This window comes from Octopus sinensis, linkage group LG1, assembly GCF_006345805.1.
Source record: "Octopus sinensis linkage group LG1, ASM634580v1, whole genome shotgun sequence".
Taxonomy (NCBI): Eukaryota; Metazoa; Mollusca; class Cephalopoda; order Octopoda; family Octopodidae; genus Octopus; species Octopus sinensis.
In genome coordinates, this window is record NC_042997.1 from 166,428,994 (window position 1) to 166,456,944 (window position 27,951).

Below are 27,951 nucleotides of genomic sequence, written 5' to 3' on the forward strand. Positions count from 1 at the left end.
ATTTATAAAAAAGAAACATATAAGAGTTGAAGATAAGCAATTTAATATCTCTGGAAACCCAAATGTTCTTGAGAATGGTGATGGCTGCTCTGGCCTTGCCTACTCTGGCTATGTCATCTCTCTCAGTGCCACCCTGTTTATCAGTTATGGTAAGAAAGTATGTAAAGAAGCTGACTTCCTCTATTGGTTCACCATCTATTCTGACTGGGTTGTTATTAAAGGTGTTGATCCTCAGATCAGTCTCAAGGGATGCTGCTGCCAGTCTGTCTTATCTTGCATCTGGTTATGACTGTGACAAGAGGGCAAGGTTATCAGCATAATCAAAGTCATCTACTTATGTCAAAGGAATCCATTGTATTATATTTGCTCCTTCCTGTTGTAATGGTCTCCATGATCTAGTCAATGGCCAGTAGGAACAAGAATACAAAATATAAAACTACTGAACTCCAGTTCTGACTTCAAGGCTCTCTAAAAGCTGAGCTGTGAGCAAAACCCTACATGACATACCCTGGTGATGTGTATTTGAAAAGGGAAATGAATTTTTCTGGAATTCCATTTCTCAAGATTTTCCAGAACATTTTATTTTTTAATAATCCTTATATAATTGTATATATATATATATATATATATATATATATATATGTCTAGGTGTGTGTAAACCTATAAAATAGAATACAAACATGGCAAATCTTACCTGTTTCTCTGTAGATAGAAAAAATAATGAACAACTTTGATCAATTGTTGGCCCTTATTAAGGTCTTATCAGAAGTGTCTACATGACTTGACCAATACCAGAAAAGCAAGCAGCCAATCCATTTATATGCACATCAAATCCAGTAGCTTTAGAGAACTGGGTCAAGTAATTTGCTCAAGGAGAAACATAATTTTAGCCAGTACTTGGTCTTTTAATAATTTTTTATAATTTGATTTTCATAGTTAACATAATGCAACATATTTATGAATATAAACTTTAAATAATGCTTAGTAATGTATTTAGTCTATAAGTAAAAATCACAGTGATGTAATTGGCATAATGACAAATTATAACATAATGGTGATGATTTTATTGCTATTTCAAAATTCCTTTCAAAAACAATTCTCATTTTATGCTGAAGATCATGTTTGCTGCACTAATCTTAGTATGACATTATCTCTGAACTTTCTATTGTAGATTTTGTTCTGTCTTCAAAGTAGACAGCTTAAAAGGAGATTTATTCTCTTTCTCAGTGATATTTTAGGGCTCTCATTGGTGTTGCTTTGTCAGAGAATAACCCTATGATCAAAAGTCTTTTATCTAAGACCATCCTGTATTTTTGTACATTCAGGACTACATTATCAAGAGTATCCTACAAGTATATACATTTGTAAAAGTAATATGCATCAACAACTTTGTCCTCATCATTTTACATGCAAATTTTGATGTTGACATGAATTGGGCAGGTTTACTGAGACAGTGTTTTATGACTGGATGCTCTTCCTGTTGCCAGCCCTTTTAGTCACCTCCTATAACCTGCAGATAAGGTAGATAAAATCACTCACAAACAATGTTAATGCTGTTAAAATTACAAAAATGAAATGATTTCAGCACAAAGTCCTCTCAAACACAAATCACAGTATTTCAGTCATATATAATAATAATAATAATAATAATAATAATAATTGTGTACAGTGCTCAGGTGCACTACAACTCATCTAAAGTGTATATATAATCAGGTGTAGTTTCGGCGGATTTCGGAAAGCATGAGGGCCTTAAAGGATGCAGTGTCATGGCAGTCAACAACTGACACAGGCAGTTTATTCCACGCTTCAGCAACTCTGAGTGTGAAAAAATGTTTCCGAAAGTCATGGGAGCTGTGTTGTTTTCTGACTTTGTAGGCATGTCCACGTGTGTTAGACACATGGAGATCAAAAAGGTGTTCAGGGTTGTTGTTGGTGAGGTGGTTGATAACCTTGTGGGTGTTTACCAAGTCCGTCGCCAGACGCCGGAGCTTCAGTGAATCCATGCCCAGGGAAACAAGGCGCTCAGAATATGGTAGGTGTTTGATGGAGGGTATGCGTTTGGTTGCACGTCTCTGGACAGATTCCAGGAGGTCAATGTTCTGAGCAAGATAGGGATTCCAAACTGATGATGCGAATTCCAAGTGTGGTCGTACCATAGCTGTATACAGTTTTAAATAGATGGCTGGAGAGCGGCTAACAAAAGTCTTGCTGAGTGATGCCAAGACACCCTCGGCCTTCTTGACAATTTTAGAGATATGCTTTGTCCAACGCAAATCACTGCTGACAGTGATGCCTAGGTCACGCTCGCAAGAGGATTTCTTGATATCAGTGTTGTGGAGGGAGTATGTGGACGCAGGGTTTTTTCTCCCAAAATGCATGGTGGTACACTTGTCCACAGCCAGTTTCAGTTGCCAGTCTGTGATCCATTGCTGCATTGTGTCTAGGTCTGATTGCAGGAAAGAGTTGTAGACATCAGGATCAGTCCTCTTGATTTCAAGGTACAGCTTGATGTCGTCTGCATATTTCAATACTGTGGCATTCTTTAAATTGGCATCTATGTCATTAATGTATGCCACAAACAGGAGGGGACCAAGGACAGATCCCTGTGGTACACCCGATGACATCTCATATGGTGTAGAGTGCTGTCCTAGAACTGTGACTACCTCCTTTCGGCTGAGGATGAAGGATTTCAACCAGTTAAAAAGGTCATCCCCCACACCCATTGCAGAGAGTTTCACCATAAGCCTTTTGTGTGGCACAGAGTTGAAAGCCTTAGCAAAGTCAAGGTAGACAACATCCACCCATGAGCCACTGTCAGTGATCTGAGTAATGTCCTCAAGGAACTCGACAAGCTGGTCACTGCAGCTGGAGTTAGGGACAAATCCATATTGTGAGGGTCGGATGAGACTGTGAGAGCTCCAGAAGTTCCAGAGTGTTTCTCTGACACACGATTCCATCAGTTTTGCAATACAGCTAGTGAGACTGACTGGGCGATAGTTGACAGGTGATGTGCGGTCACCCTTTTTGAACAGAGGAATGACACTGGCAGTTTTCCACTGCTCCGGAGTAGCACCATTGTTGAGACAGTACTGGAAGAAAATAGAAAGCTGGTGTAAAAGGAAGTGCCTGCCACGTTTGAGAAGCAGGTATGTAACTCCATCGAGACCAGGGGAGGCATAGTTGCGCTTATTTTGAAGGTGACGTCGCAGCATTGCAGGTGTAAATTCCATAGTTGTTATGGAGTTTGCTGTTAGTGATGGTGAAGATGGTACATTTTGACTTTCGACAGTGAATATGTTTGCATAGCACTCGGCAATGAGTTCTGCGCATTCCTTGGGGTCGTCAGTGATCTGGTTCGTGTGAGGGTTGCGAAGAGGGCCACTGGAGAGTGAGGTCTCTGCTTTGAATGCACATATTTCCAAAAAACCTTGCTGTCAGGATTGGCTGCTATGCACTGTTCAAATTCAAGCACTGCATTTTTTGTCACTTGCTTGAGATGGTTGGAGGATTTATTCCGCTTCTTCCTGTTGGTGTCTGATTTATGCAACTTGTATTCCTGTTCAGCAGTCCGACGTTCCTTCCTGGCAAGTCGGACCGCTGAAGTTTCTCAACTTATATATTATATATATATATATATATATATATATATATATATATATATATATATATAATACTACTACTAATAATAATAATAATATTAGGGAGTATAACTCCAAACTTACAGGGAAAAATTCAATTTAGTATTAAATCAAATTTCACAATATAAATATATAATATATATAATTAGAGAAAAATCACTATTATGTAATTCAAACAATGATATGAATAAACCATATCATATAGAAAAAATAAAATATACTACAAAACATATATCTAGATCACAAAAAGTACAAAAAATGAATAAACATTATCATCATCATCATCGTTAAACATCCGTTTTCCGTGCTAGCACGGGTTGGACGGTTCGACCGGGGTCTGGGAAGCCAGGGGCTGCTCCAGGCTCCAGTCTGATCTGGCAGAGTTTCTACGGCTGGATACCCTTCCTAACGCCAACCATTCCGCGAGTGTAGTGGGTGCTTTTTACGTGCCACCTACACAGGTGCCAGGTGGGGTCCAGCATCGGCCACGATTGGTTGGAGCTTTTAACGTGCCAGCGGCACGGAAGCCAGCCAACGTTCGGATGGTGCTTTTTATGTGCCACTGGCACAGAAATAAGTAAAAATGTATGAAGTCTTTTTATTACTTATATAATGTTTATTCACTTTTTTTGTAGTTTTTGTGATCTAGATATATGTTTTATAATATATTTTATTTTTTCTATGATTTGGTTTACGTCTACCATTGTTTGAATTACATAATAGTGGTTTTTCTCTAATTTATACATATATATATATATATTATACAGCATATTTTTTTTGTACTCTTACAATAAAAATATTAATTTTATTAGTCATGAAGTCAGTTTTTTCATATGGTTAGAGATGATGAATGACCAAGAATATAACAGATACTTATTTAATCAAATCCTATGAAGCATAAAATAAAGTCAAGCAGGAAGGTTTGGACAGACAGATAAAATTATTATAATAGTTCTTAGCCACTTCCAGTTCTGACCACACCTAGGGAAACTATCACGAATGATGGAAGGATGATAAGTGGTAAAATGCCAACTGATTATCACTAACGCAGCATTTTACTAACGATGGTTACGAGAGAATGGTATATGTTCTTACTTGATTCTGTATTATATAAAGCTACTTTTCTAAGCAAGTATACTAATACATCTAGCTGTAGGTTTGTATCTCAGGTAATCAAGAGTCTTGTACCTTATTCATCCATATATGACACTTCTGCCAGTATTTAAACTCTTTAAGTATGAAGCCCTTTCAGTAAGGTGTAAGATTATACATGAAAACCACAACCTTCAATATTCATTAGTTATTATTTTATCTATGTTAATACATATGGTTGAGTGTCTAACTTAGAAATATAAGAGTGGACAGGATTCATTTCAAACCTTGATACCAGTTTTGTGCTGTATCTTCAGTAAAAACATCTCAATAGTTGTAAACAGACACCAAAAAAGGCATCATTGAAAAGATAGGTCTTGTTACAGTGAATCCAGTTTTTTCCCCCCAAGAAGTGTAAAAGAAAAGTGCATCTATCTAGGATGAAATGTTTCAACAATTATTAACCATCTTACAAACAATAGCTCTGAGCACCTTTTCAAACTCTACCTGTCTAACACCCGTGGACATGTTTACAAAGTCAGAAAACAGCACAGCTCCCATGACTTTTGGAAAAAATTTTTTCACGCTAAGAGTTGCTTAAGTATGGAGCAAACTGCCGGCATCAGTTGTTAGTTGTCAGAACACTGCATCCTTTAAAACTTCCATGCTTCCTGAGATTCGCCAACACTACACCTGATTTTCTCCCCTCCATACACATGCAAGCATGTATCTGACTCATACACTGTTCACTTTCCAGACATTTGTACATTACTGCATATGCTTTATACGCATTTTTGACAAGTTGTGGTGCACCTGAGCACTGTATACAATAATTTCATTATTATTATTGTGATAGCTGGGATATTTAATTCATATATCATGAAAGAAACCTTTTAAAGTATAGAGAACAAACAGATCTGTAGATTTGGATTAGATTCAATTTATAGTCTCCTTTACCCCTTTCATTACCATATTTTTGTTAAAACATGCTCTCTGTTTCAATCAATTTGGAAACAATGAAGAATTTAGAAAAACAACTATCATTTTAAAGCTTGTGTTTGGAACATAAATAGACCACTTTAAAAGAGGAGATTTTTATGATAGAACTAAAGGCAGTCTCAGGTGTCTTGATATCAAAAGGATTAACAGACCAAAGCTCATATAAGCACCCAATGATATTCTTAACATTCCTTCCTATTTTATCTGTTCATTAGATCATAAAAAAAAAGAATGAACTAAAAGACTGTTAATCTTGCACCCATGTAAAATATCAATATACTATATCAACAAAGTGAGGTACTATGAAAATATATTTTAATAATAAACCTATTTTCAATAATTTGTTGTGGTATTTAAAAAATACTTATGTTTTTTTTTTCTGTCAGTTATACTACTTTTATAAAAAAAGATCTTTTTTCCAATATGTTTATACTCCAATTGTAAAATCAGTTTCAGCTTTTTCTTTTAGTTCGTTGATTTGTTGCCAAAGACTGGAAGTGCTGCCACAGAAAGAGTCACTTCTTCCAATAGAGCATGTGTCAGCTAAATGGTCATCTGTAGAATCAAAGTCATCAAAGCTTGCAAAAGAATCAGTCCAACAGAAATTTGATGAACATTCAGAGTTACTTTCTGAATGCCTGTCTTGAAGAGTAAATTTATAGTCCTGTATAGCATCACTCAAGCTCCAAAGTTGACATAAAAGGTTCAAATCCAAATGGCGAAGACAAGCCTGGAAAAGATTAATAAATTGTTTTCTTTAGAATATGACCAGTAATTGAAATAATTTCTCAAGCAAAAAGTTTTTGACCATTTTCACTGCCTCAGTCCCAAATATAAAGAAAAAGACCAAGTCAGCCATACCAATAATTGTTTCTGATTTAGGTACAAGCTTAGTAATTTTGTAGTGAGGGGTTTAGTTGATTATATCAATGCTGGTGCTTCAATGGTACTTTATTTCATCAACTCCAGAGGGATGAAAGACAAAGTTGATCTCAATGTGATTTGAATTCAGAATATAAAGAGCAAGAATGAATGTCACAAAGCACTTTTCTGATGTTGTAGCAATTTGACCAATCCACTGAGAGTTTTTCTAGATGTGACAAAAGTATTAGTGCACAAGGTGAAAGAAGCCAATTGGTAAGACAAACCTGGTCAAATGATATTCATACAAAAACTATTACGTATTAGTTCGAGTGATATTCTCATTTTGATTGTTGCTTTCATTACTATATAGTGGAAGCAACAATCTAGGTACGGACATCACTTTGACTAATACACAATATATAAGTTCCTCATCTCAGAAATATAGAATTTTAAAAACTTAGCCTGTACAAAACTAAAAATTTTTGGTGATAGCCCAATCAGTTGTATTAGTCCAGTACTTGACTTTTACTTCATTTATTTGAAGGGCAAAAAGCAAAATAAATAACAGCAAGATTTGAACTCACAAACAAAAGGAAGTAACTAAATACTTTAAGTGGCTTGAATTTAGGTGAATAAGGGGTGATATGTTGAATGACACAAAAATTCAACTGAAACTTCTTTCTGGTTTTCTTTCTCTAAATATGAGCAAAATTTCGCTTAACTGACAATATTTTATGCACGTCATTCAGCTTAAATTTAAGCCACTGATAATACGAGTTATTTCCCTTAGCATATTTTTAATTATGTAAATTACTACTGGCTTAAATTCTTTGAAATTCTTAAATTTCTTGAAATTATCTCCACTTTTCTTTGAGAGTCACTAACAGTTACTCCTAGCTTTTCAATTTTTTTTTTGAGAAATTAACTCAGATTTTATGCATGCATTAGTGAGTACATCACATATTAGCTTATGTTACTAAATACCTAAAGAAATTTTGTTCCCACTCTCCCTATATTACAAGAAATTTCTGAAAGAGAAGAGAGAGAGAGAGAGAGAGAGTCTAATCTAAGTAGCCCAACAGAGGGAACAAATATTGAAGATGACAAATATATTGTCAAAAGTGCAATCAAGAATATGAAGGCAGAGAAATGAGTAAATGCTGAAAACATCCAGAGAAGTAGAATATATATTAATCCCTCTCATAGTCAATATAGTGTTATGAAAGGTGGTTCTCTTATTGAACTCATCAATATCTTTTCTTTGAATGTATGTCTGCTGTTTGCCCTTGTTTCAAGTATTGTTGCCATATCTGGGCTAGTATCTCTACTGATGTTCTACTGAACTTTCTCCTCTTAAGGTGACTTATCTTTCCACTGTTGTTCTCTTTTCTAAGCGTGAGTTTCTACTCCAATAGTTCTTTTCCTTTAACAAGTTCTCTAGCTTCTTGTTTCACCAAATATAATTTGAATTCTTTAAAAAAAAAAAAAAAAAAAAAAAAAAATACTCTTTTCAGTCATTTAACTGCGGCCATGCTGGAGCACTGCCTTTAGTCAAGCAAATCGACCCCAGGGCTTATTTTTTGGAAGCCTAGTACTTATTCTATCGATCTCTTTTGCCAAACTGCTAAGTTACGGGGACAAACACAGACACACATACATATATATATATATACGACGAGCTTCATTCAGTTTCCATCTACCAAATCCACTTACAAGGCTTTGGTTGGCCCGAGGCTATAGTAGAAGACACTTGCCCAAGGTGCTACACAGTGGGAATGAACTCGGAACCATGTGGTTGGTAGGCAAGTTACTTATCACACAGCCACTCCTGTGCCTATGTAATATGTTGATTATTATTGCTGTGAGGGAAAATAAGATACCCTATAGAGAAATTAACTTCAGATCTATGCAACTGATGCACCAAGTTATGAAAGCAATAGAAAGAGTTACAGCTAAAAATAATCTATCAATGATGGTAATGTGGTTGAAACTCAATGGGATATCAAGTCTAATCATCTTACTGTCCTAATAATTTTCATAGTAATAGTTATGACATTCCTGATAAGAAAGGAAGCTTTGAAGTAATAATGGAAAAAAATAAGAGTATCTAAGATATTTACAAAGAAAGAAATTTTAATAATTTCTTCAAGAATATAACCATTATATTTTGTTTCCGGTTGATAGCTAACTTTGCTCAGACCTCATCTCATCTTTAGTTGGGGCATTTTCGGACAGACAGGCATTGAGACTTCAAGCATTATGGAGACGGTATGGTGTCCATGGTATTTTGGTAACTTTGAGTAAATCAAATGCAATCATCGCTATTTCTATGTCCACTTTCCATACTAGTATAGGTTGGATGGTTATACAGGATCTAACAAGCTAGGGGACCACTTCTTGCTCTGCTGTCTCACTTTTGGTATTGTATCTACAGCTGGATGCCTTTTTTAACAACAACAATCACTTTATAGACTGTATTGGGTTCTTTCTTTCATGGCAGCAGCACCAGTGAAGTTGCTTCATAAATCACAAGACTAAAGACATCCCACTCTTGTCTGAGAGGGAGGACAGAAGATAGAGTGGTTGCTTTATGCAGTGTGATGAGAGATATGATAGGAGGAGGAGAGACAGATTTGTTGTGGAGGAGAATCAATGGTCACTCTGCAAGAGTGAGGATGGGAAGGCTGGAGTGGTGTCACAAAGAGAAATGTAGTAGTGATGAGGCACCAGAACAAACATCCAAGGTAACAAGTTCAAGAAGATGAATAGAAGAGAGCATAGAAACAAAAGAAGCAACAGGGATGGTTAAGGTTACAAGAGAGCAAAACAAGGGTGAGAGATGGATATAAGCATGAGGTGTAGGTAGTCAGATGTATATAAGAAGTAAGTGTAGTAAATAGTGAACAAGGGTAGGGGTGACCATGTGTAAATGTTGGGGTGGAGATGACAACTGGAAGTAAATCAGGGTAGAAAGAGTGGTAACTAGTAGCACAGAACAGGTGATATGAAACATCCTGTTAGAACAGGTTCTAACTTTATTTCTTACAACGCCCACAGACAATTTATAAAAGTATTTAAATCTCTAGCTCAAGCAAGCCTCTACCCTATCAGAAATGTTACAAGACACATCCATTACTTGAACTATATTGAGCAGATTATTTCACATACCTGTCCATAAAGTGTGCAACAGTGTTATTTAGTCCCAGGTCAGTCCCTGATTCTGCAGACCTGTGATTAAAGTCATTCCATTTAGGATCAGCCCATATTTTTGTATATCAGTGTCTAATGTTTTTTTTTTTAAATTTAGATGTGATTTGACTGTTATTTTTAACAGGTTGAGCAAAACAGGTCAAATAAGTGAGAAAGAAAAATTTATGCGCATGCATGCAGTTACATTAGAAAGGCTTCCTTGACACACTTTTATTTTCCCCTCCATAATAAATATGAATTACATGCTAAAATAAAAAGAAGATACGGTCATTAACAAATATAGACACTGTCATGTCTCATAAGTTTGACTTTATTGTTATTAAATAATTGAGTGAGCTTCTACTAAATAAAATGGTGATCCCTTTCTTGTCGCTTTATGGAAAATTTCCTATGTTAAATACTTTTAGATTTGATCTTAGCTCGTAATTCCTTTCTCAGCCATCATCATCATCCTTTAACATGCTGGCATAGGTCAGATGGTTTGACAGCATATGACAAACATAAGGACAGGCTGTTAGATAAAGTTGACAGGAGCTGGGTAGCAATAAAAGTAATTTGGGAGAGAGTGTGTTGTGGGTGAAGAAATGGGAGTTCTGAATGTTGACTTGGAGAGCAGTATACATGCACGTGTTACAGTTTCTTAACCACTACTCGTATGTTAGGGTGCATTTTTCTATGGGTGAACTGGTCCTCTGTAGACTACATACTGCTAATCATTCCTGCCTCATAATTCAAATTAAAAATATTTTCCAGTAACAAAGATTACAGCAACTCAAGTCATCTGTCCTACATAATATTTCAAACAAACAGTTGAAGGTTATTATTTCATTGACTGATGAAGTGAATATGAGATAAAAAGGATCCCACAGTTAACACCCAAGATGTCAGTTCTAAAGATTATGTGATACACACACACACACATATATATATATATATAGGTGGCACGTAAAAAGCATCCACTACACTCGCAGGCGTTAGGAAGGGCATCCAGCTGTAGAAACTCTGCCAGATCAGACTGGAGCCTGGTGCAGACCCCGGTCGAACCGCCCAACCCGTGCTAGCGCGGAAAACGGACGTTAAACGATGATGATGATGATGATGATAGATATATATATAAAGTTAGTCCAAACATGAAAACACAACAACGTGAGGACATGGAACAAATATAGTATTATTGGACGCTCAGGAAGGAAGGGGAGAAGGAGGGTATAACGTTTTGAGCGGAGCTCTTTGTCAGAAACATAGGAAAAGGAAAGATCCAGAGAAGGGAAGACGGAGGAAAGCCAACACTACACACGTGGTCACATTTTGTATATATATATATATATATATGTGTGTGTATATATATATAGATGTGTATATATACATATAGATGTGTATGTAAATATAGATGTGTATGTATATATAGATGTGTATGTATATATAGATGTGTGTGTATATATATATATATATATATATAATATATACATATATAAGGTATGTATTGGTGAACTGCTACAGAAAGAAAATTATGTGAGGAACTTTAATCTTAAATACATAATATTTGCTAGGGAGGGTGTCTATAGAAAAGGTCTATCCCATAGCATTTGTAAGTCCCCCAAAATATTTTAACCCTTTAGCATTTAGATTACTCTGTCAAATGTAATGGTTATTTATTCAAATTCTTTTGAATTAATCATGCATTATCTTGTAGCTTCAAGATTTTAATGCAATTGCTTACTTTTACAATGACATTGTGTAATAAGAGATGGTGGTGGGGGCAGATCTGGCTAGTTTGAACAAAAACAGGTAAGATATTTTAGCTGAAAATGGCTGATTTAAATGCTAAATGGTTAAGGTTATGACTGTAAATTTTACTAATTTCATATCTAGACATATATTGTCAGAAATTAACCCAACATGTTATCAACAGGTAGCAAAATGATATGGCAAGAAGCTAATTTGATTTTTCTATACACAACTATTTACAATTGAAAATGCAACAATTTTAATTACCGTAGCTGAAATAAGACATACATACACTTCCCACACAATACTGAGTAGCTTTTGAGTGTGTAAGGCAGAGAGAGAGAGAGAGGAGAAGGTAAGGGGTATATATGTGCTTATATAAATTAATTGAAAAAGAAATTGAACGAAAAGATGTTTTGTTGATAAATATTAGATAAAGATTGTTTAAAGAAAATCTAACCAACAGCAGAGAAAGTTATGGTACTTAAAATGGCTATAGCTTAAATTTCACAAATAACAGATGTTGTTCCCATAGCATTTCTGCTGTTGGGGCACCTGAATTTCTTTTACCAATTTTGTCCGTTCTTCTCACCAATTAAACATTGGTGTAGTTTCTAATCACTGGATTTGGTAAACCTGATGGTACCTATCTCTCCAGCACATGGGTGCCATTGGTTTTCAAGGAGTTCAACTACTTTTGGCAGGATCTGCTTTCCAAGCTTATAAAAAAGCAGTTTAGTGACCAACCACTCAATCATGAGCAGTTAGTACTGAATTACATGGACCAGTGGCTGTTTCCATCAGCCTATTGACAGAAGTGATTCTGATCTGATAAGAATATAGACCTTAATACATAAAGATGTTTGACAACAATATTAAAGTATGATAGGGTGCTGAAAGTTCCTGACTTTGGGTAAAAGAAAATACAGGAGGATCAGTTAATTATGATTTTATTCAACATATTCCCCTCTCAGATTCACATACTTATTGCAGCAGTCCTTCAGGTTTTCTAAGCCCTATAAAAGTATTCAGAAGGTTGGGCTTCCAAGAAGGCCTTTTGTGATACCCTTAAAGCCAGAAACTTTTCAGTACTCTCGCATAAATAATATTCAGTTGGAAATATAAAAATTTGAAATTATAAAGCAAATATTATTTACAGGGTAATTAAAAATGAGCCTTAATATAGTTACCAAATGTCAATAGTGTAAACAAGTTACCATTTCATATGCCATACAACAAAACAATCACATTATTTTAAAAAGAACAATGATTCTGAACAAGTTATAAAATACATGCACAGACAAAATAATTCCAATTCATTCTGTAAATTGGTTGGCATTAGAAAGGGTATCTACTAAAGAAACCATGCCACAGTTATCTATCTTGCCAGATCCTGCTGAGTTAGCCAACCCATGCCAACTTGAAATGTAGACGTAAAATTATAAATAGTAAGAAAAACTAAAATGGATAGCAAATAGCAAATCAAAGGTTAAGATGTTTTATCATTGTGGTTGTTTCAATTAATTTTGAAAATAATGAAGGATTTAGTAAAATAATTGTCATTATTAAGCAGTTGTTGGGAAGCTTTTAATTTAGATTGTCGTAGGCATTGTCGTTTAACGTCCGTTTTCCGTGCTAGCACAAAAAGCTTGTATCATCGAATTAAGGGCTGTTTAAGCCAAGTTATTATCAGAAGGGTGAATTGATTTCAGGGATGTGTTTGTCAAGTGAGTTGAAGCTGAAGCAATTTTGTGACTTCTTCAACAACTAAACACAAAGGAAAGAGATGGAGTGGTCAATTGATGATATAAATCCTGAATTCATATTTAAATGGACAAAATTAAATACAATAAACTAATTACTCCAAATCTATTACTCTTACATCTTGTCATCCCATTTTCCTAAATTAACATTTGAAGAGAACTAAATAAATTCTCAATAAACAATACCAAATTGAATTTGGCACAATATAATTTCTGATAAAAATTTTAACTTACCATTTCTGAACGCAAGCGTACCAAAGCTAGATTCAATTTACAAAGTGAGGAATTCCTCCACTGTTTTTGATCCATATCATTGTCTTCTGGTGAAACATCAAAGTGTGAAAGTATTTTTTCTTTACATAAGTTTTCAAGCTTCTCTCTGGGAATTCTTTCACTTTCTTGCTGGTAACTAGTTACATTGTTATTATTCATGGCATCTGTATCTACAAGTCTAGAAATACAAAACAATACAAACCAATGTTCACAAAGGCGCAAAAAGTTAAGCTAAAAGTCTTTATTCACAAAAATATTTTACATGATTGTTAGATTCCACAATGTTTTACCTATTTTCATGTCTCATCTCCTCTATATCCAATGCCAAACTACCATATGCAATAGTTTGTTGGTACCATTAAGGTAGAAGTTCTATTTCAAGGGATCAAAACTGTCAGAATCCTTAGTGGGATAATTAATAAAGGTTCAATTTTCATTTGTTTTATCTTCTACATCTTTTTATTATTTTTGTCAATTCCGGGTTTCGGCATCCGGAGGCTGCCACGAAACATTTAACTCCACCTGTCTAACACCTGTGGACATGTTTACAAAGTAAAAAAACAGCACAGCTCTCATGACATTCGGAAACATTTTTTAACGCTTAGAGTTACTGAAGTATGGAACAAACTGCCGGCATCAGTTGTTAGTTGTCCGAGCACTGCATCCTTCAAAACTTCCATGCTTCCTGAGATTTGCCAACACTACACCTGATTTTCTCCCCTCTGTACACACGCAAGCATGTATCTGACTCGTACACTGTTCACTTCCCAGACATTTGTGCACTACTGCATATGCTTTATACACACTTTTGACAAGTTGTGGTGCACCTGAGCACTGTATACAATAATTTCATTATTATTATTATGATTGCTAATATACAGAGCCAAGTTTTCTTACCCCCACTCTCTCTGTGCTTGTTTGTTTGTTTCATAAATGCTTTGCAAGGATTTAAACCGGGGATGCGTTAAATATTGCTTAAAAGGCACTATATTTCCATCATCAACATTTACAGGTCCATTTATCCATGGAGTGGGAGTATCAGTTGTACAATATAATACAACTCATTATTTCTGTATGAGGCTTAAGACCTCACCTTAGTATTCCTTCTCTTCAAGCAGATACCCTTTACTGACATTTTCCATTTATGTGTCTATACAAGAACATTCATCTCTTCAGAAGATATTAACCTATGCTTTTAATGTCTAGTTCCTAACTTAATGTACCTACCTTCCTGATGCAAGTTAATTTTACATATATAATTTCACCTGTTTCATATCTGACCAGCTTCTACACGTCTTCAATTATATAGCATCAAACTTTTAACACCTACCTTATAGTCTAGCTTTTCTTATCATTAGTAGTTCACTGAACTTCTACTGTTTTAGCTTTTTCCAACACAAATTAGATCCCCTAGAGAGCAGCAACTATCAACTCTAACAAGTGAGCTAAGTACTCCTGTACAAGAAGTTATAATTCTTTCAGTTTGCCAGAGATTCACTGAATCTGTTGTATAATCATAACCATATAAATTAACTACCTACTCACTTTCTATATATCAATTAAGGTCACTTGTTAGAAGATGCTGAGATTTGTGCTATGACTAACAAACTATTTGTCAATTAATTATTTAATCCTTTGGAATCAACCAAAATGCTGATTTTAAGGAATTAATCAGTTTGTTTAATCCTTTGTTAGTCAGGTTAGTCATCTTTAGACACCACCAACAAATTCTGCAATAGAACCCAGGTCATCAGCATCTGAAAGTTCCTAAGGACAGAAGTCTGGCAAACATCTACCTGAATATTAAATCCCATATTGAATTCACTTACAGTCCTATTTTGAAAACAATATGGTTTTTATCCCTTAGTGACCTCCAAACTAGAATGTGTCAGCTTGCTCATGTGAATAATTTTTTAGCTAAGAACTTCTCTGACAAAAACCTTATTGATTGAATGATTGAGAGAGAGAGAAGCTGAACTGAAAAGTAACTAGTGGTGGCCCATGCCAAAAGGCCAAACAGCAACAAAAATCAGAAGTTGCTTTCAAATTGTGTCAGTGACCAGGTTGCAAAAGAACAGCAAAAATTTCAACATCACAGGATGTGAGTAAAAGAATATTTTCTTATATTGGTATACAGTCATAAAATTTGTATGAGAAGGCCATTAATTGAATCAACCCCAGGACAAGCCTACTACTTTATTGATTTTCAATAAAGAGTAAAGTGTAAAGACCCCTTTCGGTCATGAATGACCATGAGATTGCACCTAGAAAGTTCCCCATGCATACCAGCCTCCTCTCTACATGCCACTGATGTTATCCAAGGAAAAGGCAAAGGCCACTGCAGCTTGGCACCAGTGATGTCGCAAATCATTTCTACAGCTGAGTGAACTGGAGCAATGTGAAATAAAGTGTCTTGCTCAAGAACACAACACACAGCTTGGTCTGGGAATCAAACTCATTACCTCATGAGTGTGAGCCTGATGCTCTAATCACTGAGCCATGTGCCTTCATTAATCTTCAATAACATTGACAAAAACATGATGAAATTGAACTGAGAGAGAAACTACCCAAGACCTTAACTGAACCTCATAAACCTCCTTTAAAAATATACCAATCAAATCCTACATAGTTATGAAGAGTAGAAAAAACAGGAGCTATAACAGATTTAGCTAGCTTAAAGAATATTGATAACAAAGTAAACAAATGCTATTGAGGTTGTAATATATGAGAACATAAAGGTTTTAAGGCAACTGACTATGTAAGTGTAGGATAGAAGAGAAGCAAGTTAAACTAAAATTTCAAATATTTATGTTAGCTACAGATTGTAAAGTTGATAGCTAAAGGCTTGCAAATACAGTAATGCTTAGAGATGAATTGAGCTACTAAGTATTAGAAAATTTTTTTTTCTTTCTTAATATATTTTTCTTTCTTCATAGGCGCAGGAGTGGCTGTGTGGTAAGTAGCTTGCTAACCAACCACATGGTTCCGGGTTCAGTCCCACTGTGTGGTATCTTGTGCAAGTGTCTTCTGCTATAGCCCCGGGCTGACCAATGCCTTGTGAGTGGATTTGGTAGACGGAAACTGAAAGAAGCCTGTCATATATATGTGTATATATATGTGTGTTTGTGTATCTGTGTTTGTCCCCCTAGCATTGCTTGACAACCGATGCTGGTGTGTTTACGTCCCCGTCACTTAGCGGTTCGGCAAAAGAGACCGATAGAATAAGTACTGGGGTTACAAAGAATAAGTTTGGAGGTCGATTTGCTCGACTAAAGGCGGTGCTCCAGCATGGCCGCAGTCAAATGACTGAAACAAGTAAAAGAGTAAAAGAGTGAATATAGGCACAGACGTTGCTCTATGGTAAGAAGCCTGCTTCCTTACCACATGGTTCCAGGTTCAGCCCACTGCAGGGCACCTTTGGCAAATGTTTTTCACTATAGCCTTGGGCTGACCAAAGCCTTGTGAGTAGATTTGGTAAATGGAAACTGAAAGAAGCTCTTCTGTGTGTGTATGTTCTTGTGTCTGTTTGTCCACCCATCACCACTTGACAATCAATGTTGGTGTACTTACATCCCCGCAAATTAGCGGTTCAGCAAAAGAGACCAATAGAATAAGTACTAGGCTTTAAGAAATAAGCCCTGAGGTCGATTTGTCCAACTAAAACCCTTCAAGGTTGTTCTCCAGCATGGCCACAGTCAAATGACTGAAACAAGTAAAAGAATATGTATATATATATGTGAAAAAAGAATTCTAAGCAAAGTTCAAAGCAAAGGGTTACAGGAAAGGAAGTAAGGGCATTAATATTACAAAAATTATACCTACATATTTAAGACAGTAAACACAGTAGTAAAATAATGGATAAAAGATTTCAATACAATAAAATAGTAATAAAAAAAACTGCAAGTAATATGACATATGAAATAACAATATGGGTGTTAGTAAAATCTAATAACATGAGATGGTAATAAAGAACCAATAAAAATATTAAGATAAAAGAAACGGTCAACATTAGACAGAGTACTTGTTGACCCTGAATTCAAAGAGATCAAGATAATATTTTGTAGAAAAATAATGGGAATATAGTTTATTCCTCAATTTAGCTCTACTTAAATATCCCCCTCTCTCTCTCTCTTTCGGAGAGGCACTGAGCAGCTATACGCACACATACACACACGGCAGTAACTTCTACCTACAGAATTCAATCACAAAGCTTCGGTCAACTCAGGGCTATAGTAGAAGACACCTGCCCAAAGTGTCACGCAGAGGGACTGAACCCGAAACCATGTAGCTAAGAAGCAAGCTCCCTAACTACACAGCCATGCCCACGCCTACAATATCATAAATAATAATTTAGAGCAAAAACAAAAAACAACATTTTAAGTCACTTATTGTCTGACAATACATGACTTGTACACAAAGACAACACAATTTATAAGAAAAACAAAAAAAAGGGGTTTGGAATCAAGCAGTAAAAGAATTGTGGGGAGTAACAAGTTGTACTAAACAGCATGTTCAGCTATGCCTTGCAAAGGCACTGCCACAGAGAATGGCCAGCAACACCACCTTGCAGGGCTCATTTCTCAGACAAGCTGCTGTTATCCTGATTTTATGAAGGAAATCAACAGTGCTGGGTCTGAGAACACCTAAGGTCTCTTAAAGATGGAACTTGCAGCATTCCCATGAGATATCCAAGCACTATGGATGCTTTGGAAAATGATTTGGAAAAATGGCTATTTTCCATCATCACTTCTATCAAAAATGTTCTGATGCACTTCATTTCTTGGTCTGGGTATTTCTTACCAGAACTTGGCTTTCTAAATTTAGCAAATTGCATCCATGATGCTTGGATATCTCATGGGAATGTTTAAGACCACCTTTTGGATGTCTTTAGCAGACCAGGCTCCCAGCAATCTTATAATAAGCCATTTATATTTCTATAGATACCAAAGAATACTGAGCTGCTGGACAATTTTCCCCTTTAAAATAAATGCCAAATTATGTTTAAGCATTTTCCCAACAAAATAGTGGTTTGATTAGAGAAAAATCATTATCATCATCATCATTTAATGTTCATCTTCAATGCTGGTATGGGTAGGGGAATTCAACAGGCTCCAATGAGCTGGAGAATTGTGTCAGCTGCAATATCTGCTTTAGCATGGTTTCTATGGTTGGATGTCCTTCCAAATACTACCACTTTACAGAGTGTACTGAGTGCTTTTTTGTGGCACAGGCACTAATGAGGTTGCTAAGTAATTTGCAAGACAAAGAAAATGAACTTTGACTAAGTGGGCATGTGGTAGATGAGATAGTTTTATGCTAAAGCTGGCTTGGTTGAATGCTTTGTTGTGAGGTTACATTGATAGACTTTCAGAACTGTTTCTGGTGAAGGCCCACAATTTATAAGCAGTTGGTTTCAAGAAATTTCTCAAGAAATTTCTCAGAAATTAGTACAACATCAAAGGGTTACACTCACCATCATTAAACAAGTCTTCAACTAGAAAGATCCAACAGAATCACTTATAAAATAATCAAGTCATTAACTGGGAAAGGCTAACAATGGACAAAAGAAATTCAGAATGTTTTCGCTCTTCAAGAACATTCTTCATTCATGAAAGACAGCCCCATCTGTTCTATTCTTAATTAGTCTGTTACATGATATGCTTCCATATAATGAAATCCTTATGAGAGAGAAAAAAAGAGAGAGAGAGAGAGAGAGAGAAAAAGAGCACAGATAGTAACGATAATAAAGCAAAATACTATGTTGATTGTAAAACCAAGTGCTCAGAAACATACACAGGTGATATGGTTACATTAACAAGAGGAAGGGTGGATTGATTTGGGACATACCTCTTGATGAATTAAAAATATTCACACACACACTACATTGGTTGTTAAGTTTGTAACAAGGAAATACAAGATGTCCTGCTAGTACGGGTTCTACCAAAAACTTGAACATGAATAGAGTTTACTAAATGATTCAACCAATGAAAATGACAACAAGCATGACAAGGTGTTGCAAGCAGTAAACATGGCCAGGAATCAGAGACTACATATGTCTACCAGTAATCAGATAGTCTTTAATGTGAATGCAATTGTAAATTATGAAAACTTAGGAAAGATATGCTATCAATATGATATTAATATTAATACATGCTATTAAGGTAATGAGTTGGCAGAGTCAATAGTATGCTGGACAGAATGCTTATTAGCATTTCGTTTGTCTTTACATTCTGAGTTCAAATTTCACTAAGGTTGACTTTGCCTTTCATCCCTTTGGGTTAAAAAAATAAGTATCACTGGGGTTGATGTAATCAATTTAGCTCCTTCATTGAACTTGCTGGCCTTGAGCCAAAATTTGAAACCAACATGCTATTAATCATCATTGTTTAACATCTGTTTTCCATGCTGGCATGGGTTGGACAGTTTGACTGAGGTCAGGAGAGCCAGCGGCTGCACCAGGCCCCAATCTGATCTGGCAATGTTTCTACAGCTGGATGCCTTTCCTAATGCCAACCACTCTGAGAGTGTAGTGGGTGCTTTTTACGTGCCACTGGTACAGGAGCCAGTCAAGTGGGCCTGGCGTTGATCATGTTCAGATAGTGAATTTATGTGCCACCAGCATGGGGGCCAGTCAAGGGGTCTGCCACATTCAGTTTGCTGCTTTTTATGTGCCACCGGTATGGGAGCTAGTCAGATGAACCTGGCATCAACCACATTTGGATGGTGCTTTTTATGTGTCACCAGCATGGGAGCCAGTCAGGGGTCACTGGCCACAGCTACGATATTGGTTTTACTTGACTTAACAGGTCTTCTCAAGCATATCATATCACATGATACATCAGGGGTACTCTTAACTGGGCTGGACATGCATGGCTGAGATCTCACTTTAGTTGCCAGGTCTTCTCAATTACAGCATATCTCCAAAGGTCTCCGTCTCTTGTCATTGCCTTTGTGAGGCCCAATGTTCGAAGGTCATGCTTCACCACATATATATTAATATATGCTATTAATATTAATATGGTAGTTTAACACACTTCCCTTGATTTACATGCTTATTATATTATCTGATTCAACCTGGTGGTTAAAAGATTATTACTACTTAATATGGCTGTTAAATCTATGAACGGAGTTTGGTTATTGAGCATGGCAGATATATTGACGAATCTCACGTGAGTGGTTCTTTGATTTAGCTATTTCCAGCCAATCAAATCACTTTTTTTCGGTTCAAGTCACATCTACAGACAGACATGTTCTTTTTAAGTGACTTTGAGCAGTGAACAGTTGCTATTTTCAGTTGGCACCTAAAACTTACATAGAAAAGAATCTAGCCATTTTTAAATACACATACAGGCATGTTAGTTAACAGAGCATAGATGCCTCACTGCTGTCAGACATTTTGTTAGTCAGTGGCCAATCAAGACACTAGCCGTTCAATCTTATCAGTATTTATTTCTTTACTACCCACAGAAGGGACAAACAAGGACAGACAAATGGATTAAGTCGATTACATCAACCCCAGTGCGTAACTGGTACTTAATTTATCGACCCCGAAAGGATGAAAGGCAAAGTCGCCCTCGGCGGAATTTGAACTCGGAATGTAACGGCAGACGAAATACGGCTACGCATTTCGCCAGGCGTGCTAACGTTTTTGCCAGCTCGCTGCCTTCAATCTTATCAGTATTGATACTAGATGCTATAGCGGTTGTCTTCAGAACTACACCTTATATCTTCTTTGAGTTTGGAAATATCAATGTTATCCAAAAACTGACCACATGACAAGCAGCAGGAGTCCAATGAATCAACTCAAATGTCGAATGACAGTTCCTTTCAAAATCAAATGCACAAACAACTCAAGAAGCATTTCACAAAATAAATGACCAGGTATTTCCGGCTCTTTAATTAAAAACATTTCAATTATTCTTCTCATACTGGTTCAACTACTATTTGATTCTCACATCCCATTATTTCACAGCTATAACAGTTATGTATTGTGTATTTGTTTACAAATGCATTATGTTAAAATGTAAACAAAGGTGCAGGAGTGGCTGTGAGGTAAGAACCTTGCTTCCCAACCATATAGTTCCCAGCTGAGTTCCACTGTGTGACACCTTGAGCAAGTGTCTTCTACTGTAGCTTCGGGTTAACCAAAACCTTGTGAGTAGATTTAGTAGATGGAAACTGAAAGATGCCCATTGTATATATACATATATATATATATATATATATATATATATATATATATATATATATATATATATATATATATATATATTTATATATATATATGTATGTATTAGTGTCTGTGTTTGTCCCCACCACCATCACTTGATAATCGATGTTGGTGTGTTTATGTCCCCATAACTTAGTTGTTCGACAAAAGAGACTGATAAAATAAGTACTAGGCTTACAAAGAATAAGTCCCTGGGGTCGATTTCTTCGACTAAAAGTGGTGCTGCAGCACGGCCGCAGTCAAATGACTGAAACAAGGAAAAGAATAAAACTTACTGCCCATTGTCTATTTTGTACACAGACACATTTCTGTTGTGTATCAATAAGCTTGTGTATTCTGTATTTCACATGCCAGCATATCATCATTCTCAGTCAAATGTATTTAAATATTTTAGTACTACTTGACTCTTGTCTGAGGTGTTGTTCAATCAGAAATCCCTTCTGTTATATATTTATTACATACTAGTGGAATCCATTAAATATTCAGAAGTTTCTATTCTATTTAAATATAATCATTACTCAGTAAAAAAAAACATTCTAACTACCCTTGTTTTAAAGTTAATATTTGCATTTCTACAAGGCAACTGTAATGGTGGAGTCAGATTTCACAAGGCCGCTACTTTCATAAATGTCACCATTATTACATGCTTAATCATTAAAATTCTACAAGAGCATCAAGAGGTAAAAGACCTTTTGCAACCATGATTGTTTTGGATAAATATAGTGGTGAGATAATGTTGAACTTTGAAAAAGCACTTTAAAGGGATCTATTACGTAGGGGTCCCTTAAATCAACTATCTTTCAATTTATATCGAATCAACATATCCATATGGTAATATTTGATATACAAGAGGGAGTGTAGGCGGTCAATAAAATTTTCAAAAATTTAAATGTCTACAAATATCATTGACAAAATCCATCTTAGAGTTCCCAAAGAAGTGTAAACACCAGCACTCACAGTTTAATAAGTCACTAAGAGAAGGAAATCTTCCATTAGAATGTAAAATTACAGCTGTGACAGTTAATTTATAAGAAATTGGAGACATAAAGAGAGAGACTAGTAATTACAAACAAGTGTCATTAATGTCACAAGTAGCCAAGATACTCAAAACTATCGTAAAAGAAAAGATGACAAGCATGATAAGCTTTCTCATCAAGAATAACTGTCTGACATTTGTATCTGGAAGGAAATCCACAAATCTGTTGGAAACATTGGAAGGCTTAACACAGACATACAATGACAGTAAAAGATTCAATACAGTTTATAGAAATCACACAGAACTGATATTCAAAGAAATGTCTTGACATGGATTGAAGATTTCTTAACCCTTCCGTTACTGTATTTATTCTGAGATGCTCTGTGTTTCTTTCAATTACTTTAAATATAACAAAGAATTTAGTAAAATAACTTAGTTATCATTCAGCTAGTGTTAGGAACATAAATTGTGACTAAGGTTTGGTGGAAGATTTTAATTCAAAACTTATGAAAACAAGACATTTGTACTCAGAGCCAGAGCAGGTTTCAGCTGGGTTGGTAACGAAAGGGTTAATATATAAACAGTTTCTATAAGTTAAGTGAAACAAGATCGAATTGGCAAAATGTAATCAGCAGGGGTACTCCATGGACCAGTTTCAGGGTTCCAAATTTTTGTTTTGAGATATTTTGTGATGTTATGAGTTGAAATAGCAGTCAAGGTGGAGAATGGAGATGACAAGCCATATGTAGGGGTCCTTCCTTTTCTCACTGGAAGTTGGTTAGAAAAAAGGGCTGAATGAAGAAAGAAAACAATCTCCGTGCAGAACCAACATTCCACCTGCTTCCTTGTTGCAATGGAACCTGCTGCTTCTTTCTCTTGTGGTTAAGATAAAGATGAATTGTTTTTCCTTGGCTTCACAAGGAAAAACACCTTTCACAAGGGCGAAACTGAGCTCTGGTAGAGTTGTGTTTATGGATGTGCATGCACTAAGGAAAACCATGCAATTTACTTCCTTCTAAAGACACTTCCATTACCCGTCACCCCGCTCTCTGCATCTCTTCCTTGACACCACTTACTTTTCTTACTATCAAGAAACATTTCACTTGTTAACCACCTTTCATCCATTAATACTGTTCTCTCCACTCACATTTTCAACGATCACCTCACCACCACCACCACACTGAACCACCAATTATCTCTCTTCTCCAACCACCATATACTTCTCATTCTTTCCATGCACTATGCTTGCCTCTTTTTCTCATCCATCTCCACAACCAACATTATACCTCTCTCATACTTCTCTTGCCTACTGTTTCATCATTACTCTACTGCTGCTCTGCACTGACAGTCATCTCCTGCTCCCCTAATTCCTGGTCCTTCTGCCCCACCATTTCTACTCATCTTGTACCTTGAAGGTCCACTCTGACACCTCACCACAATTATTTAGTTTTTAATAATTTTTCCCCACTCCACTTGATCACTTCCACTCTCTCTTCAAACATATGAGTAGTCCTGTATCTCCCTAACTGCAAGAAACCTGTCCTGCTCTGTCCCACCACATCTCTCACACTTTTATCCATTTTTTAACTCCTCATCACTTAGCATAAAGCTGTTCCCTTGGAGTTCATAATCTTGTAAACTGCACAGTAGCTTCACAGGCGCTAGTGGTACAAAAAATAGCACCCAGTACATGCTGGTAAAATGGCTGGCATTAGAAAACCATGTAGAAATCATGCTTATGTAGATACTGGAGCATGATGTAGTCCTTGGGCCCACTGGATCCTGTCAAACTACCCATACATGCCAATATGGAACATGGATGTTAAATGGTGATGCTTATATAATCATTGAATCTTTTGTTACAGAGTAGGGTGCTAAGAGCACCATCCAAACGTAACCGTTGCCAGAGCGGCTAACTGGCTTCCGTGTTGGTGACACGTAAAAGGCACCATTCGAACGTGATCGTTACCAGCGTCGCCTTATTGGCACTTGTGCTGGTGGCACGTGTAAAAGCATTCGAGCGAGGTCGTTGCCAGTACCGCCTGACTGGCTCCCGTGCCGGTGACACGTAAAAGCACCCACTACACTCTTGGAGTGGTTGGCGTTAGGAAGGGTATCCAGCTGTAAAAACTCTGCCAGATTAAGATCGGAGCTTGGTGCAGCCAACTGGTTCGCCAGCCATCAGTCAAATCGTCCAACCCATGCTAGCATGGAAAGCGCACGTTAAACGATGGTGATGATGATGAAATGCAAGATTTTTGTTGATGAAGCAAAAAATAGATGTTTACAAACAGTGGATCTTTACAAAATATGGGTGGAGGCACTACACTAGAGAGAGATTTAAATAGACTGGAGAAGGGGGTCAAAGGGAACGAATACCATTTTTTAATGTTGAAAAATGTATAGTTATGTACAGAGGAAATGGTAACTTGAGGTAGTAGTATGCAATGAATGGGAAATCTTTAACAACAACAGATCAGGACAAACGAAGAAAAAATGGGAATACATATAATTTCGAATTTTAAAATGGCTAATCATGTAATAAAAAGTAGAAGCAAGTTAACTGTTGAAAGAGTCCAGCGAAAAACAAAAAAGGAAAAAAAACCCACCAGAATTGAAATCTGTCTTTTGAAGAGAGATATAAAAATCTAGACACTACAATTTTAGAGGCAGCAAAGAGAAGACACAACAAAGTCTCAAGTTATCTTGTGTGCCAAAAACATGTTATTTCCTTGGATCGGTGGGTTTTAAGCATTAAAAAAAATGTAGGGGGGTAGGGTTCATCTCACGCCTGTCGTAAATTTTCAACTTTAGCTACTTCTAATCTTTTAAAATTTTATCTATGTTATGTTTAATTTTGAAGAAACATTATCTCGCATGCTTAAAACAGAAACCTGAAAAACAAATTTTCAAAAGAAAAGCATAGCTGAAAAGTTGTGGAAAATAGGGGGACACTGCCTTTTTTTAACCTTATTTCTCTCCTTATTTATTTATTTTTTAAACAGATTCGGTTTCGAGCGTACTAGATTATTATCAACTCTGCAGGAATGCCAAGGAGACATTATAGAAGCATTTGAAAAGAAAGAAAACTATTTTCCTTCAAAGAACTATTTAGTGAATGGAACAGTTTGCTGGGTTACGTAATAAAAACAACAGTAAATCACTCTAAAGAGAAATATGACAAATACTTTTGACAGGTAACATATACCACAATTCGTGTTACTTTACATCTTGAAAATATTCTATTGCAGATTCTTAACGACAGAGTACCCCCATTTGATGAGGAGTGGAGGTGAGCAGAGAGTACTGCGTTTAGTGATTCTCGTAAAACTTTATCAGCTGGTATTGTTTTCTCCAAACGTATGGGTTTGTACCTGTATAAGAAATCCTTTCGGGATTCAGAAAATAACTACCTGCCAAGAACTGGGATCGAGTTAATCGACTGTATTACTCACACCAAATTTTCAGCCTTATGTTCTTGTAGATAACATTAATAAAAATGTAATTCTTACATTATAAATACTGTCCCGCCCGTTACATATATATAGTGAGTTCAAATCCAGCTGAGGCCGACTTTGTTCTTTATTCTCCAGTGGCCGATAGACAAAGTACGAGTCAAGAGTTGGGACAATGAAATCAGCAGGATCGTATTTGTGTAAGAAAATTATTAAAGCAACGGAGCGACATAATCAATAAGGGCATGGTAAAAAACAAAAAAAAACAAAAAACAAAAAAAAAACTTTGCGATATTTCTGTTATAGTCTAAGTTCAAATCCAACTGTAGGTAATAACTATTGATAGAGTGTGGAAACATTAAACAATTAGATCTGCCCCTAAATTTTCGATCATTGTGCCAAGGATAGAAGTTATTGTTAAAAGGGCACATTAGACGACAGAAACGATACGATGACGATTTGTGCTCCGGAGTATAAATGCCGTCAGAGTCGGCAAAATAAGCACCAGTAATGCATTAAGGTTCGATTAAGTCACATATTCATCCTCACCCCTAATTTGTGGTTTTGTACTGAACAATATAAGAAATAATTATATTAATACAAAAATATCGGTATCCATAATATACAAATATATATTGCCGTGTCATCATTATATACATATATGTATATTTTTTTTCATTTGTCTTGCTTATTTTTTACACTTTGGTTTTGTGCTGAGTTTTTTCTTGAGAACACATTCTTCGTGGAAAATAGCGATTTTGACGTCTATATCTAGCATATTGACCGTCCACTTTTAGTGGTCAGTCCTTTAAATTTTGTATATATATATATATATATATATATATATATATATCTCACAGTATCAAAATCAGACACACATTTACATATAAACACACACATTTACATATAAATACATATTTACATATACACATACATACACTCACGCATGTATACATAAACACACACACTCGCGCACATACATCACATATCATACATTATCAGTACTTAATTTTCCATATGTCTGCACATTTTTTAATGTTTATATTATAAATGAAAAGAGTACCGTTATAGCAATATATATATATTTTTTTCTTACAATGAAAATAAACTTTACATGGCAGTTGTAATTGGAGAATCAAACAAGTGTTGTATATATAATTAGTAATATGGCTGTCACAGACCTGCTGAAACATCGAGGGAACGGTGGAAGACCCTGGGTAGAAACTGTTGACCGGTTATTGGTATTCCAGTCCATGATGAAATCAAGTTAAAACACGCAGTAACTATAACAAAATAAATTACTACAGTAATATAAAACAGGAATATTAAAATAAGTTTTTCTTCTATAATTGGTGGGTGATACAAGTTGCGTATCCCAGAAAGTTTAGCCTGGTTTCTTTTCTTTGGCGTATGCAAAGTAGGTGGGAGGGGTTTCGTAAAGACTCCGGTTTTGGTGACTTGGTGAAGCCGGACAAACACTACTTCCGCCACCTAGTGCCAGTTGTCGCAACTGACACTAACTTCGTGTATTCGGGTGTGAGAAATTTTCTTGAGAAGTATAAAATAGGCCATTGATACAAGTCTCCAAGTGTAATAAAGAATTCATTATTATAGGGGGTTGTGTTGTATGTAACTCGCTTGTCTTTTGTTACAAAACGTTTTTCTTGCTATTCATTAAATGCTTAACGTGAACATTAATTGATCGTCAAAGATTGTGCTTTAT

General features: G+C 36.0%; 1 protein-coding gene across 4 annotated transcripts; it reads right to left on the bottom strand.

Annotated features, from left to right (window-relative positions):
- Window positions 1–6,027: 6,027 nt before the first annotated feature.
- On the bottom strand, window positions 6,028–27,837 carry LOC115217231 (protein FAM89A). Of its 4 annotated transcripts, none has more exons than XM_029786875.2 (3): window positions 27,410–27,837; window positions 13,529–13,745; window positions 6,028–6,459 (listed from the first exon to the last, which is right to left on the bottom strand). In XM_029786875.2, exons 1-3 carry the CDS (start codon window positions 27,481–27,483, stop codon window positions 6,157–6,159), a joined length of 594 nt encoding a protein of 197 aa, XP_029642735.1. In that variant the 5' UTR covers window positions 27,484–27,837; the 3' UTR covers window positions 6,028–6,156. The 4 variants fall into 4 exon arrangements, with proteins under 4 accessions (XP_029642735.1, XP_036362456.1, XP_036362446.1 ...); XM_036506563.1 differs by lacking the exon at window positions 27,410–27,837 and adding an exon at window positions 26,286–26,478; XM_036506553.1 differs by lacking the exon at window positions 27,410–27,837 and adding an exon at window positions 25,985–26,237.
- Between the last annotated feature and the right edge of the window lie 114 nt (window positions 27,838–27,951).

Bases quoted from the DNA above. Each gene is read 5' to 3' on its own strand.
- LOC115217231 (XM_029786875.2), bottom strand. From the start codon at position 27,483: ATGGACTGGAATACCAATAACCGGTCAACAGTTTCTACCCAGGGTCTT. The intron at 13,746-27,409 runs GTCTGTGACAGC...TTGTATTTCTAG, and splicing joins TTCCCTCGATGTTTCAGCAG to ACTTGTAGATACAGATGCCA. The intron at 6,460-13,528 runs GTAAGTTAAAAT...AATCTTTTCCAG, and splicing joins TACGCTTGCGTTCAGAAATG to GCTTGTCTTCGCCATTTGGA.